The sequence below is a fragment of the Mus caroli genome, chromosome 3 (genome assembly GCF_900094665.2).
Source record: "Mus caroli chromosome 3, CAROLI_EIJ_v1.1, whole genome shotgun sequence".
NCBI classification, from domain to species: Eukaryota; Metazoa; Chordata; class Mammalia; order Rodentia; family Muridae; genus Mus; species Mus caroli.
The window spans coordinates 121,115,782-121,131,408 of NC_034572.1; the positions used below are offsets into that span (position 1 = coordinate 121,115,782).

General features: G+C 43.1%; 1 protein-coding gene across 3 annotated transcripts in view; it reads right to left on the reverse strand.

Moving 5' to 3' along the window:
- The window catches only part of Ap1ar (adaptor related protein complex 1 associated regulatory protein), a 29,730-nt gene extending 18,793 nt beyond the window's left edge, over positions 1 to 10,937 (reverse strand). For all 3 annotated transcript variants that reach the window (XM_029475321.1, XM_021159019.2, XM_021159018.2), the window contains exon 1: positions 10,612 to 10,937. In XM_029475321.1, coding sequence (XP_029331181.1) covers positions 10,612 to 10,688 — 77 coding nt within the window. In that variant the 5' untranslated portion in view covers positions 10,689 to 10,937. The remainder of the gene's footprint in view (positions 1 to 10,611) is intronic.
- Positions 10,938 to 15,627: the final 4,690 nt, after the last annotated feature.

The window sequence follows — 15,627 nt, forward strand, 5'->3', positions numbered from 1 at the left end:
AAAAAAAAAAAAAAAAAAAAAAAACAAGTAGATATCAGAGTATGTATATTTTAAAATGAATTATGGATATCTTTATTTATTTAGACACTGCTGGCGCCTCCTAGAGCCTCCACAGACATGTACGGTATTCAATTTGATCAGTTCTATTTTGCCAACAATGACCCATATAAAAACTATAGCTGTTCTCCAAGAAAGGCAACTGCTTTTAAGTACCATCTAAAGGATGTCTCCTTAGTGCACAGGCAGTGTGTCAGTTCACAGAAGTGCCCTTCAGTAAACACCCCATCACTTAAGCAAAGGAAGGACTCCAAGATTCAAGTCTTTCATACTCCTGACTGCTAAAATTCTAACAAATTTGGGACATGTATTTTTCATATTTCCTATAAAAGCTATCCTGACTTTAAAAACCTTCTATTGATTCTTTGTGGATTTCCCATCATACACCCCACCCCACTCATCTCCCCATCCCTGTGTATCGGCCTCCACGTTGGCAACCTCCCCCAAAGAGCAAATATAAAATAAATATAAATATAAATAAAAACAAAACTCTGTGGTTAGAAATGGGACAGTTATGCAGCTGCAGTGTGCCTCAGAGTATACCTCTGTCCACACATCTTTACTTGCAAATGTTCACTGCAATGAGACAGCGATCTGGTTCGAGGTCTCTGATTCTGCTATAGAATCAATACTAGAATCCTGCTGGGACTCCTTCCAACTATCCTGATGTTGCCTGTGTCATGGAAATCCTGCAGAACCAGTCCCTTCCCATGCCCCAGCAGTTCACAGATGGGCTAGCTGCTGGGCTGGGCCAACTCAAAGCCTTGGCTCTCAGCTGACCCTGACCCTCACCAGTTACAGCACTTGGGAGAGCTGGTCCTGGTGGTGGAGGCGCTGCTCAGCTAGCTCTGAGGGTTTGAGGGTAAAAGATCTGGTCCAGATCCTTGCTGGCTGCAGCACTTGGAGCTGTCCTGACTTTTTATTTTCTACCTCACAATTCTATCCCAGAGTACGGGGTGAGGCTTTTGTCGATCACCCAGGCGCCTAACCCAGCCATGGTTAAAGCACTTTACCATGGTTGCTAGCAGCCATTAACAACCACGGCTCAGCTTCGTTGTTTCACTGGAGTAATTAAGTCCACCATCTTTCACATTCCTTACACATGTTCTCAGAAGCCTTCAGTTCTATTAAGAACTTCCCTAGGGGATTTTGGAGATGATCTGCTGCTTTAAGAGGCCAACTAGCAAGCACTGTAGCGGCACAAAGGAGAACAGCAGTGGCTAGGATCACAGTGGTAACAGACAGAACTGAGAAGACTGCCAGAATGTGCTAAGAGAGGCAGGAGCACTTAAGAGGACAGCACTCAGAAATGGAACTGTCAGAGATGAGGAAGGTTAGAAATGGAACAGCTGTGCAGTCTGGAGATCAACGTCCACGTGAAGCGAGAGTCTGTGGAAGAATCACTTAATGCTAAGTCAGCAACACTGGCATAGACGTCAGTCTACAGTCCCCTGTGGGAGGGATCCAGAGCTGGAGATGAAAGGGCAAGATGAGGAGAAGACGAAGCCAGCCTACGGGCCATCCACGCTTTGTCTCAAAGCTCTGCTATGAGCAACTGCTTGTTCTCCATTCTAGACTACAGGAAACTTTTGTTCTTTTCTTGCTTGCTTCAAACTCAAGAAATGATCTATTTTCTACGCCTAAGGAATGTTGGTCATACACAATGCTGACACAAATGTCAGCATTTCCCCTCCCATACTTAAACTTGTTATGACCTGAACATGTACATGAATGCTGATAACCCTGGTAACAGGTTAGTGAGGTGCTTTAAGGATGGGTGGGGTAGGAGCGCAGATGACTGATAACTGGAACAGAGTGAGTATATATAACACATACATTCTTATAGTTTTAAAGGAGTTTATATCTAATTACTATGGGAGAATGGAACTGTTCTTGGGGTGGAAGGACAGAAGGAGAGTGAGTTAAATTTTGGTAAATTAGAAATAGACTAAAACCAAACTGTCCCTAGCAGACCAGTTACACTGGCATGCTGTTCCTTTGTTCCACATCTACACCACCTTCTACATTATTGGTCATTTCAAAGCCAAAGGATGGCCTTACCAAAAGACAATTACTATACACGCTCCAAGCAGCTGACTTTCCATCTTAAACTAAGAATTCATAACTTAATGCTTTATATCTGAACAAACACAGCCAACAGTGAACGCCTGGGGCGTGGAGAAACCATGTATGTAGTTGCCTAAAACAAACTGCCATGTATAAATAAGTCAACCAGACTAATCACAAGCAGAAGACAGTGGGGCTGGCTTTACTCGGGTTTTCTCAGTCCCGCGCTTCACAAAGGTACAAGAATTGCTTTCCTAAATTTAAGAAATTTCACTGACTTGATTTCCAGTTATGTGTGACATAAGCCAAGCCAAGAGAGATCGAGGTATTGACATGGTAAGGAATAGACTCCCATTCACCAAGTACACAGGATAGGCCCTGAACTGACCTAATTCTCGCACGTGTCTCAGAGAAACTTCCTTTCCTCAATACTCCTATGGCTACTGTTACCCTAGAGAGATCTCCACTGTCAGTACGACAGCCACTAGCACTTGAAATGCAACCAGTCTGAATTTGGAGGGCTGTAAAATGTCAAACTGAACTGGATTCCAAAGACAGTACAAAAGTAACTGAAATATCTCCTCCAGTAACTAAGCGCTGTAGCATATCTGCATGACTAGATATGACAAACGTTCTGATCGCCTTTGATTTGTCCTCTATGTTTAATTTAAGTCATCAGTTCTACAGCCGAAAACGCTGCCACACATCCAGTACTAAGTGTGCAGCTTTGAGGCTAAACATGCTCACTTTATATGTAATGCCATTCCCATAAGTGCTTCTGTACATAAGACATGACCACATCTTTCATACCATTTTCACCAGACACTGGTAGTAAAGAGCCAATGGCATTCAAAGAAAGCCTGGTCTAATAATTTGAATCATACTACTATCTACAAACAGCCATCCTACTGGCTAGAACTACTGTTGTTGTAAAATAAGTGGGTCAGACTGTACAAAAGTTCCTGAATCTATTTAAGAAAAAAAAGTGCAAACCAGAATAGAAGATCTGATTTTTTTTCTATCATGCAAGGGGAAAGCTTTAGTCCCTGTCTTCATATTTGTATAATGTGAGAACAGATACTCAATTCTTTTGGAAGAGATGGTGTTTCTTTGATACAGATTTCAAACAGTAGGATTAAGCAGGTAAGGGCCAAGCTACTCAACTCCCAATTAGTTTCATTTATGATGATAATACATCAGGACCATTAGACATCTCCCACGTTCAGAGTCGTCCATGTTCTTGGAGGTATGACTTTTTGGCAAACAACACGAGAAGATGGCAACAGTAAGTAAGTACCAGGAGGCACGTAGGTCCCACCCACAGCAAACTCAACAGAACAATAAATTCTTACTCCTGCTTGGACACTGCTGCCCACCCTGGGTAGTTGAACTAGGGAAAGAAAAAAGCAGGGAAGGGGCTGGAGGAGGGAGGAGTCTCTGAAGTAGACAAAAAAAAAAAAAAAAAAAAAAAAAAAAAAAAAAAAAAAAAAAATAAAAAAAAAAAGAAAAAAAAAAAAAAAAAAAAAAAAAAAAAAAAAACAGAAAATAACAAATGTTTTCTCAACCCTTGTAACTATTTCAGTGGAGCAGTGATTCTTCCAATGTGGTAGAAGGCAGTCACCTTGTTAATGAAGGTGACTGTGCTCTACCGACTCCTGCAGTCTAGTGCTGGGCCAACACTTCAGCTTTATTAGTGTCTGCTATGGCCTATGACGGAGTCATTACCTTCTTCACAATGTATGGAATTACCCTGTCCAGTCGAACTCTGATACCAATTTCGTTTTTATTGCACCTTATTTATGGTTACCAGTGTGAACACTGAGGCAAGGTCCTCCCGTGACCACAGTAGTGTCCTCCATTCATCTGAGGTTTAAGAAGAGCCACTGCAGTTTTTAATATCTCCTATTACTTAACCTAGTTTCTTATATTTCCATTGCTATCACTAAGGGAATTAAAAATATATATACACATTATATTTGCTACAGGCCCATAGGGCTATAATGAAGTTCTCGTACTAATACCCAACACTGCACATTAATAAGTTGGAAAAAAGCACTTTGGCAGTTCTTAGAAAGTGAAGCAATGACAATCCCTTATTGGTAAAAGTATAAACTGGCATGAACTTGGAAAACTTTAATATACTGTAGCACTGAGGAAGGTGTGCATAAGCTAGCATTCGGTAATTCCGTTCCTGGTCCTCTCTTGTACAGGTGCAGAAGGGGCTATTATCGGAATGCCCGTTAGCGGTGACAGAAAGAAAGAGAGAAAGAACACAACCACCCCTGACGTCACAGAGATGTCCATCACTACAGTAATAGTAAATGATGGTGTAGCAGTACCATGCAGTGCTACACAGGAAGCGAAATGAGCGCGTGATCAAGTAGGAAAATGAGAGTTTTGGACCAACTATTCAAAATCACTGAGAGAAAAAAACAAATGTGTATGACTAATATTTACTGTATTTAAAGTAGTTACTGAGGAACACGAACACAAATTCTTCCCTTAGATCTAGCTGGGTACGCCACCATAAAAAGCTTGCTTCAAGTGCCAGGAACCACAAGAGTCTGAGGGAGCTTCGAGGGGAGGGGGTGAGGCAGAGTGAAGGCATGAATAATGCATGCAATCAACCTGAGGCTGCAGATAAGGCCATGGGAGCTGGGACTAGGGTGCTGTCCCCAGGAGAAGCAGAGAAGCAAATACCTAGCAGATAAAGGACAATCTGATCTAGGAGATTAGACAATGAGATGCGGGAGGCAGGATCAGAATTGAATGGTGCTACAGTGTGTGTGTGTGTGTGTGTGTGTGTGTGTGTGTGTGTGTGTGTTTACCACACAAAGTAAACATAGTAAGCCAAAGATGTAAGGGTAAGATACAGGGATGTGAGAAGCTACGGAGGCCTCAGGAAACACAGCAGGGTCACATGGATGAGCTGTGAAGAAAATCAGGGTTGCCAGGCAGTGGTGGTGCACGCCTTTAATGCCAGGCAGAGGCAGGCGGACTTCTGAGTTTGTGGCCAGCCTGGTTTACAGAGTGAGTTCCAGGACAGTCAGGGCTACACAGAGAAACCCTGTCGAAAGAAAGAAAGAAAGAAAGAAAGAAAGAAAGAAAGAAAGAAAGAAAGAAAGAAAGAAAGAAAGAAAGAAAGAAAGAAAATAAGTAAGTCAGGGTCACATCATATGTACATTTCACTTTCACCAACTCAGGCTATGCTCTAGGAAAAAGGAAGGGGAAAAGTAACAGAGAAACCTGACACTGTTAACTAAAAGCCGACGGCACGAGGTGTGCAAACAGTGACTAACTAGAAAAGACACAAGTGTATTTCCCTCCTTAGCTTGGCACGCTCCAAAGCCCAGAGTCATCTCTGTGTCCTCGAGGGTTGTCACAACCTGAGACAGATTCCTGCCTATTTACTACACTACTAAAAATGTGAATGTGGTTCAACAGGTAGAGAGTGGCAGAGAAGAGGCTGTGGTTGGAAATGCCTGCAACCTTACTACCTTGTTATCAAGAAAGATACTAGGTAAGTCTAAACCTTGTTGACAGCGGGCTGAAAATGTAGTTTTTAATGCTTCCCTGTTATGCTGCATGGTAATAATAAAAAAAAAAAACCTATGAAAACTCAAAACTACATTGGCATTGCTCTTTTTCCACATGTTTTATATTATACCTGGTAAAACACAGTAAGACAATCCTTCATATTTTCTTGGATATTATAAATAAGTGATGAGCAACCAAGGTAAATGGTTCCAAAGTCTACAAAAAATTAAAAGCCTCCCAAGACATCCTCCCACCCTCAAGTGGAAGACAGGTCAGGCTATCAATCACATGCCTGGCAAAGGCTATCACAAAGAGGACGACAGGGCAGTTTTCCACCTGACATCAAATATTTCAGTGGAGGGTTCTGAAGGGATAAGATGATGTCAACACAGTATGTCACACCAACGGGAACAGGTCCAGTTCTCTGCCTCGCTGCCTGAGATGCCACCCTGGCTATCTTATGCCCAGGTACTGGAACTCAAACCATTGGCTTTTCTGGGTCACAAGTGCACACAGCAGACCGTGGCACTTAAGTTTCCACTGGAGACAACCCTTCCACACACATCATTTCTTATCTACCACTGTAGCTATTGGACGGTACGTGCTGTTTTTCTAGTGGTTAGGTATTATACAGGCCCGTACAGAACTGGCAATCATCAAGTTAAAAAGGCCACTATAACAGAGCCTCTGAGGGATGAGCTTTGGATGGGATAGTCAGAAAATTATTTTATGCCTTGCAAGAACAGTGGAGACATACCTTCCCTCTGTCGAGGCAAAGACAGAAAAGACAGGCTAAACAGGCAAACAAACAGAGCCACTGCCTTTTGAGACGAGCCTGCTCTAGAGGAACCTAGGAACAGAGAGGGAGAAGCTCAGGCCTGAGCCCCCATCCATTCACCTTTCACATTGCGTGCAGCACCTGACATCACTCCTTTTCTTGTTGGAGAGTGAAATGTGACCTCTTTGCTTATGTGAGTCTTCATTTTCTTCCTTCCCTAAGTTACTGAACAATGGGCAAAGCAACTTATTTAGAACATGAAAGTCAATAAAAACTAATCTTACAGTCAACTGCGGTAGATGCAAAGGTGAGTTACAAGCAAGGCCGCACTTTAATCACTCTGGAGAGGAGGGTCAGCCCATGCCCAAATATGGGAGAAGGTCCTTCAGAAGGACCAGAGACCAAAAGCCAGGCGACCTAACTGACTTAAGAAACTCTAGCCACAGAATCAACAAATACTTGCATCTCCATGTCCTAGGAACTTAACTGACTAGGTATTCAACAGAAGCCTGAATCAGCACAGATAGGACAGAGGAAGCACTCAGAAGCTACGTAGGGAGTGGAGCTCAGAAGAGCAGACTGCTCAGCAGCGCTGCGAGCTCTGATTTCCAGAGGGCTGGTGATGCTTCAGGAAAACTGTGGAAAGTAATTCCTGAATTGCCAGTGGAAAAGATGACTAAGTAGGTGTTTTTCAAGTGAAGACAAGAAAGAAACAGACTCAGGGAGGAACACAGCAGAGACAAGACAAGGAAACACAGGAAGAAATACATAATGCAGAATCTGGAAAAATACAGCTATCTAGAAGGATACATATTTTGGCCTTTATCCTAGAGATATCCTAGGGTCAGCACTAAAGTGAGGACTCTACAGACCAATCTGATGTAGGAAATTCCTCTTCTCAGGTGTCAAAACACCTAACCAGCACAGATGTGGAGGTTGTAAGGACACAGAAGTAACCCTGAGAGGGCCTGGGAACGTGGATTTGGAGGGAAGGACAAAAGCTAAGGTGATGACAGACTGACTTTCTATGGAGAATGTAGGAAACAAAAGTAAAAATGATTAAGAAGAATCATTTCCTCTGAAAACAGAGGTAGGGAAGAAAAGGCTGAGAGAAGAAAATAAAGAGCTGTGAGCTCTTCCCAGGTAAAGACAAGGGCTCTGGTCTCAGAGGGACTTTGACTGCAATTCCAGTTCTGTTATCTCAGGCAAGTTAAACTTTCAAGCCTTGGCTTTCGGTCTCCAACATGAGCAAGTTGAACACCATTAATCTGAAAGTTCAAAATCCAAAATGCCCCATGCTCTGAAAGCTGCTGTGAGCCAACAAGAGGCTACAAGGTGGGAACTCCATACTTGACTTCACAGGACACTCAACTTGCAGGAGAGTTCGAGGCCAGCCTGGGTAGAAGAGTAAGATGCTTATGCTGCTCAAAGCAAACAGTGAAAAGTCATAGGCAGACTGAACGTACTCTATAAAGTCACGGTCAAGTGCACACGATGTGTATGAAACACAAATCAGCTCTATGCTTTAACTTGGGTCCATGTCTAAGAGTGCTGTCTATAGAAATACTCCAAAATCCTATTTAAAATAAGAAATTAGTTTCATGCATTTTGGATAGAGAACTAAAATTTCAATAGCAGTTATTACTTGGCAGGGGTGTGCAAAGGAATAAATAAGGTAACATAGTATTTAGAATACTGCCCAGCACATAGGAAGTAGCTAAATATTGACAAGCACTAAAGCCATTTTCCCTAGGAAAAGAAAAGCTAATCTCTGTGAACTATCACCTAGAAGCAAGTCTGCTGCTAGAATCCAAGGGGCTGAAACCTGTCAGACAGAGCACCCCAAACATCATCACACCCGTGTGAGTAACACGACAACTCACCTGAAGCAAGGATGGGCAATTGTACCACAATCTAAAGATGGGAATTAAAATACAACACAACTAGGTTCCTAAGAACCCATCTAAGAACAAATAATTTGTAGGGCTGGGGATGTAGCTCAGTATGACACCTTAGACTTGAGCCCCAGCAATGCATAAGCCAGGCAAGGTAGCACACACAGAGTTCCAGTATTGTCCAGAGAAAACAACTGGCCAGCACACGGAGTTCTCCAGAACATGCTGGGAGACGAACCCTCCAAATGAAGAAGGCTAACCCATCGGGATGTCAGTATTTTGTTTCTTGGTAGTAAGGTCTCCAAGATGCCTTAGCACTTATGTTGATGCTTGGACTGGTCATCAGTTATCCTCACATATAAAATACTAGAGCACACTCAAGTATACTTGGTAATTATAGTGCTGAGATTACAAAGCGTAGAGTAAGTGATCTCATTTTGAGAGACTCCTGGGAAATCCGCAAGGCTAAGAAATCAGGCCTCAAATCACAAAGCACCCGTGGTGGAGTTCAGAGTAAATGAGCCTAACAGAACCCAGGATGTCCTATTTCTTTCTAGCCCTAATAAGTACAGTGACATAAAATCAACGCAGACTTTTGTGAGTGCCCATTTTTTCACTTAAACATGTACCCATTAACTGCCCAGACGCACTCCTAAAGGAAAACAACTAACAGCGACTAAACTGAAAGGCAGTTTAATAAATACCACGTGCTTCCGGGAAGCTGCTAGAACTGTTAAGACTGATACCAAACGGTAAGTTTATGGGAAGATTCAAGTAAGGGAGCTGTTGAAGTCTATGCTTACAGATGACAGGAAACAGAACTGACACAGATCACATGGTCTTAGACATCAGCATCCACAGTCCCTAGGACTCACTCAAGGTGTCAGCCAAAGACAAAGTACAGACTCAGGATCAAGCACTACAACATATCTACAAGGATCACATGCCTCACGTGATCTCACCCTGCTAGCCTCCCCTATGCTGCCAAGCCTGGGCTGAGCCAGGAGAACCCGCAATTTTAATGAATAGTGTGTAATGAAGATATCATTTGTAAAATCACTGTTAAAAAAAAAAAATACCCAAGGTTCTTACAGAACCCAGGTAATGTACTCCAAAGTCAAATAGAAAAACATTGTCGACTGCAGAATTCAAAGCACTCCCTCCCAGAGTCTGACTGTTAAGCCTTCCAAGGAATGATAATAAAGTCAAAGATGTTGTAATGTCCAGTTCTTCCATGAGCCCCTTTCCATAGCTTCACAAAGGAGTTCACTCACACAGTACTTGGAATAACATGATTTTGGATCACAATGCAAAACAGCTGTCAAAGTAACAGTACAGAAATCAGGAAAATCAAAATACCAAACTAAGTAGAAATGTTTTAAGTCCATCCCCTCCCATTCTAGGGATGCATAGTGTAACACCTTTGCTACTTTGACACACTACTTGACTAGTGAATCATTTTATAATGCACCCATGACTCAAAGATTCCAATTACAAATCACTTGGTTCCAGTTTGTGTATGCTGAAAGCTTCCCGATACAAAGCTATTGGCTGAAAATTTGGCACCATGCTTAAGAAAGTTCAAAACAGATATGTTCTTTAGTTAGATTGGCTGGCTTAGATTTTTTTATTCTAGGTTTTAATTTCCAAAAAATGCTTAGGAATAATAAAATCAACATGCTATGTGCCCCGGTTTTTTTTTTTTTTCTTCTTCTTCTTCTACTATTCTAGGAAATAAAGGTGCAACAGTAATCACACAATTTTGCTATTGGATAGAAAAATCTGAAGCATACCCCACTTTCCTCACAAGAGACGTGCTGATGAGTGACATTTTGGTTAGATTATCGAGCATAAGGGTAGCAATCACAGCATGGTATTCCTCTCCAAAATTCTAAGTTATTGCTATGAAAAGATTTGCATACAGCCGCACCAGTCGCTTCAATGGCCAGTGTGCACTGCGATCCTGCAGCTCTTTACCTAAGAGTTCACCAGAGCCTGGAGCAGAAGTGACTTCTATTTAAAATGCACCTGGGGCATCAACCTTGGGGCCAGATTTTCACCTGTTCTGTCAAGGCCCAAAAGGAAGACCAAACACAGAGACAGAAGCTTTGGCGTTAAGTCAAAGCAGGGTGTGTCCAGGCGGCAGTGCCGGGTGCTTACAGGAGACCGTACCTCCCGAGGTAAGTCCTCAGGGACAGGGAGCCTGCACGGGGGCGGCGGGCACCACCACCACCGCCGATCCCCGGCCGCGCATCCCGGGCCTGCGCTGCCGCTTACCCTCCGCCCGCTCGCTGCAGCCGACCCGCTTCCCGGCGGAGCAGCCCGAAGCACTGCGTCCAGCAGCAGTTCCCCATCGCATGCCGCCCGGAGCCGCCGCTCCTCCTCCTGCCCCGAGCGCGAGCCCAGGCGGAGCAGCTGCATCCGCGCCGGCCGGAGCTCGGCAGACGGCGACACCGGGAACAAAGGCCGCCGCTAGGCCCGCGGGCTCCGGGCTACCGCGGCGCGAGGGACAAGCGCAGGGCCGTGGGGTCCCGGGTCTCCAGCCGTCCGCATGGCCCGCTCGCCACCCGCCCGGCCACACCGCGCCCGTCACCGCCCCGGCAGCCGCGGGAGGCCCGCGCCGCCACGCCCCCTGCCGCTCCCGGGCTCCCATTGGACACGTTTCTGGCGGCTCCCGCTTCCGGCGGCTAGCGCGGGCGTCATTTCCGCTGGCTTCCGGCTTGGCCGGCAGCGCCGGGCAGGAGGCGCTGTTCTCGGTTGTAGGTGCTGTGTGCTGAACCCTGATCCTAGACGGGGATCTGCTCTCTCTCTGCGCCACTTCTGGCGCCTTCGTCGCCCGCTGTCAAGCAGTGGGGATCATGCAGCGCATGCTCGAGCGCAAGCTTAGCCTTCGAACTTTGTACCTAAAGTGCACGAGCCTCCCCTCCTGCAGCAGCGGGTCGGAAGTCACCCAGCGAGTGCGCTCCAGGACGGCACCAGAGCTAGAGGCAGAGAGGAGGGACTCACTGCCGTTACTTAGAACACACTAAGAGGCTTTTTGGTTTTTGGTTTTTTTTTTAATTCTTCAAATATTCTCGTTTGCGGGCCAGCTCATCCTCGTTATACTGCCAGCGGACTGGAGAGACACTGTGCACTCCTAGGCGGATTTTCTTTTATTAAAAACGAAAAGTTCCAGCTTGGGCATGTAGCTCGGTTGGTAGAAGTGTGGTGGAAAAATCTGCAGTCAACAGCACTTGAGAGATGGAAGCAGAGTCATAAATTCAAAGTCAACCTTAGATACACATTAAGTTGGAGGTCAGCCTGGACTGTGTGAGACCCTGTATTTTTATTTTTTTAATTTTTAAATTAAAAGTAATTTCAGGTGGAGAAGAGGAGAACCAAAGAAATCAGCAAAAGGTCTTGGGTTTTCGGGAGAACAAGCCATTTCTAATTCAAATACACAGCTCCAAAATAAAAAGAGCAAGGCTGGGGTAAAGGTCCATGTTCTCAAATGCCACCCTAAAACCCCCTTTCAGACGCCAGGTAGCTTTAAAAGCAGAAGGCAGAAGTATGTCTGGGAGTTGGAGGCCAGCCTGATCTACAGAGCCAGATCCTGGCCAGCCATGTCTATGTAATGAAACCCTGTCTCCAACCCAACTGGATCTAAGGCATAATTTCATAAATGCCCAGTTCTGTGGATAACATGCTTCACTGATACCATATATTACCATTTTAACCCACTTTAGTGTGAGTGAAATGGTGACATTGGAAAAAAAAAACAGTAGTACTAGGAAAACATTCTTTCAACTACTCATTGTGTTGGTTCTTAGCATCAAGGCCAGCCATGATTTCAGTCTAAGCACTTAGTGAACTTGACTCTTTGGTATTCAAGTGCACAAACTGACTGCCTGCTCATTGGATGCCAGTGAAATGGCTTAATGGTTTCCTAAATTGTCACTGCATTTTCCTCCTCTCTTCCAGTACCTGAAATCAATAATAATAATGTAGCCTTGGAAATCGAACTATAAGTGCTTAAGGAAGCTGGTGTACACAGCCTGTAGATACTACCCAGTGTTGATGAACATACCTTGAGTGAATGAGTCTGCAGAAAATGATGCTAAAGTCTGTAAAGCTTACATTTTAAACTACTACACTTACAGGAACTTTTTAAAAAGGCAAAGTGATACAAATGACAAGCACAGCAAAGGGCTCCCAGGGGGATAAGAAGTGGATCCACGGTAAAAAGTCTGTATTTGGGCTCTATGGATATCATCATGCCCGAGTTTGTAGTACTGTCCTGTGGCTTTGTCAGACACTACTATTGAGGGAAAGTAATGTAAGATATAATGGTGATAATAATAAATAATACTTTATATTACATCTTTTAAAAAGGTGTGTGTGTGTGTGTGCATGTGTGTGCGTGCACTCGCCCACATGAGCATGCATACAGCTGCCCATAGAGGCCAGAAAAAAGGCATTGGATCAACACAGGCTGTAATTGCAGGTGGTTATAAGTCACCAGATGTAGGTAGTAGGAACCCAGCTCATGTCCCCTGACCCATCTCTCCAGCCCCTATGTATTATTTCTTGAAACTTCATGTGACACCATGATAATTGTTCATTTAAGCTTAAGAAATGGGCTGGACATGATGGTGCATGCCTTTAACTCCAGCAGTCAGGAGGCAGAACCAGGCAGACCTCTGTGATTTTTAGGTCTGCAAATTCCTAGAATTCCCGGTCATCAAGAGTTACATTGTGAAACACTGTCTCAAAACAAACAAACAAAAGAAAAAACAAAACAAAAAAAAAGCTTAAGGAATTACAGCTGCAGGCTTGACAGGGCACTTCTCATAGGTGCTCTCAGAAACCTCTGTGAAAAACAAATACTATATTACCGGTTAAGTCAGGTCTTAGGATGTGAATGGTCTATAAAATCAATGTAGGTGAATAAACCTTTAAACAGCAAACTTCACTAAGCAAATCTAAGCAACTTACAATAATAAGTCATTTGCTTGCCAACTTAAAAGGTCTGCAAATGAAATACCCCATTATGTCCAAGGATCCAGTGAACTGGCCTCTCTTGAGCCTTACACACTGACGCTTGTTATGGAAAATCATCTGAAAAATATTTATCAGTAATCACCAAATGAATGATTAACTTGAGGGATGGTAGCTTTGCTGGTACATTCATATTATGCAGTCATCAGAAATATTTTTGAAAGCTAATAATAGAGGAAATGCCTTTTGACTAATGTGTGAACAATGCTAGTTGTTTGCCATTTTGTTTTTTGAGATAGGGTCTTGCCATGAGTCTGAGCTCAGCCTAGAGACTGTTTCTGTCCTACGGCTGAGTGAGTAGCATGGCTATAGGTGTGTGCCACCGTGCTGAGGGGTTAAAGCTTTCTGAAGAAATATTGAAAAAAATTGAAACTTTTCATGCAATCAGCTAACTACTGTTGGTTAAGAACCGATGGAAAGAAAACCTGTAGCCTTGAGGAGTATTTATGCAACAGGTGAATGTGAAGGGAACCTAGCTCTAGTAACATAGGCTTGGGTTCCTACTAAAGTGTAATCTGTTTCCTTTAAGTTTGGGCAGAAGATGAAGTTAGTAACCACAATAGCCAAGAATATTCCAAGATAGATGTATGGAATTTATCATAGCTAGGGAATGTATTCATATGAAATGACAAGATATGAAAACCGACCAAGTAGAATATGCAGCTTATCAACACACATAGATCAGCTCTAATAAAGCAGTTTTAATGTCAGCTTTCTAGAGTCCTACCCTTGCCTTCCAGGTATATAGGGCCTCCCTTCCTCACCCTCTTCAAAATTCTCTTTAGTAGTATTTTATTATGAAGTCATTTTCTTTATAGATGCTCTGGAGTCAGGATATGTTTTATACTTTCCAGTGCTTTCTGATCATGTGACTCCAAATTTGATTTTCTTTGCTCAGAATTTCTTACTGGTTAGTAATCTCTCTGTGTTCTAATACAATATTAGTTGCTTGGGAGATTTTTGTGTTACTTATTACCAAACAAGGACACAAACTCCTTTTAATTCACTTCATGGTTTAGATTACCAAATGCAGGGTATGGCATATGACCAACATAAAAAAAAGAAATTACAATAAATCTTGTCAACAAAATAAAACTATTTACAAACTTGCTTTCAACTGCTTAGTATATTAATCCGTATACTGTATTATACGGACCTTTCATACCTCAGTTGGGAATGCTTCTGATTACTAAGTGAACCTTGTAGTTGCTGTAGAAGCATCTGCTGTGAAGAAATGCTTCCTCTTCCAGAATTCGACCTTTTAGTCTCACGCTCAAGCACACTCACAGTACTGCCTGAAGTCAGTCGTTAAGAAAGCCCTATGAGTTCAAGGCTAGCCGAGTCTACACATCGTGAGGTCTAGGGCAGCCAGAGCTACATAGTGAAACCCTGTCAGAAGGAATGGGAGGAGAAAAGCAGATGAAATATGTCCTGTGTAAAAGGAAAATCCTCCATTCTCTGCCTCTTTCAGGGTGACTGAAAGTTAAAACATCCAATGTGTTAAGAGGAGACACTGCTTTGCTACTTAGTAGCAGCATCTTATTTAAAACCTAAAGAAAATGATCTTAAATGCAAGGATCTGGCATCATGATCCCAATGCCTTCTTTTTGTCAGCTTTGGATACTATTCCGTTAAAGACCAATTTTCCAGTGCATATTTGAGCTGACCCCGCATTGCCTAACTCTTTTTTTATACTAACACACAAAATATTCCAGCGCCTTATAAATTCTCTACAGATGAAGAAAGGCTTTTATTAGAGGAGGCAACATAGGCACACAGGAAGCACACAGAAAGACCTGTAAAACAGAGCAGGAGGGAATCCCTTATTTTTCATGGTAGTCTTTTACTGTACATTTGTAGAGTTAAATAAAGAACTGAACTATATAGATGCTTTTCAAAGAAAACAAGTGCGTGGAAGTATGTTCAAAGACACAAACGGTAATTATTAACGGAATCCCTCGCAGCTTGTTGTCTGCCTTATGGGTGTGTGGTAAATTAGCTTAGTTACTCAACATTGTTCAGTACAAGACACTAAGTGATTCGCTTCCCTCTTTGCTCGCCAAACATTTCCATTTCACAAAAGAGGCATTCACACAAATGATTATACAAGCGGCAAATTGCATTTGTTGAGCAGAGTTTGTCTCAAATTTCTTCATGCCAAGCCAGAAACCACATTACTAATTAGCACAAGTGAAGAAGTATTAAAAAAGTATAGCAAAGTAAAAACAAAATTCGAGGCTTTTGGGCCCAGGCTTG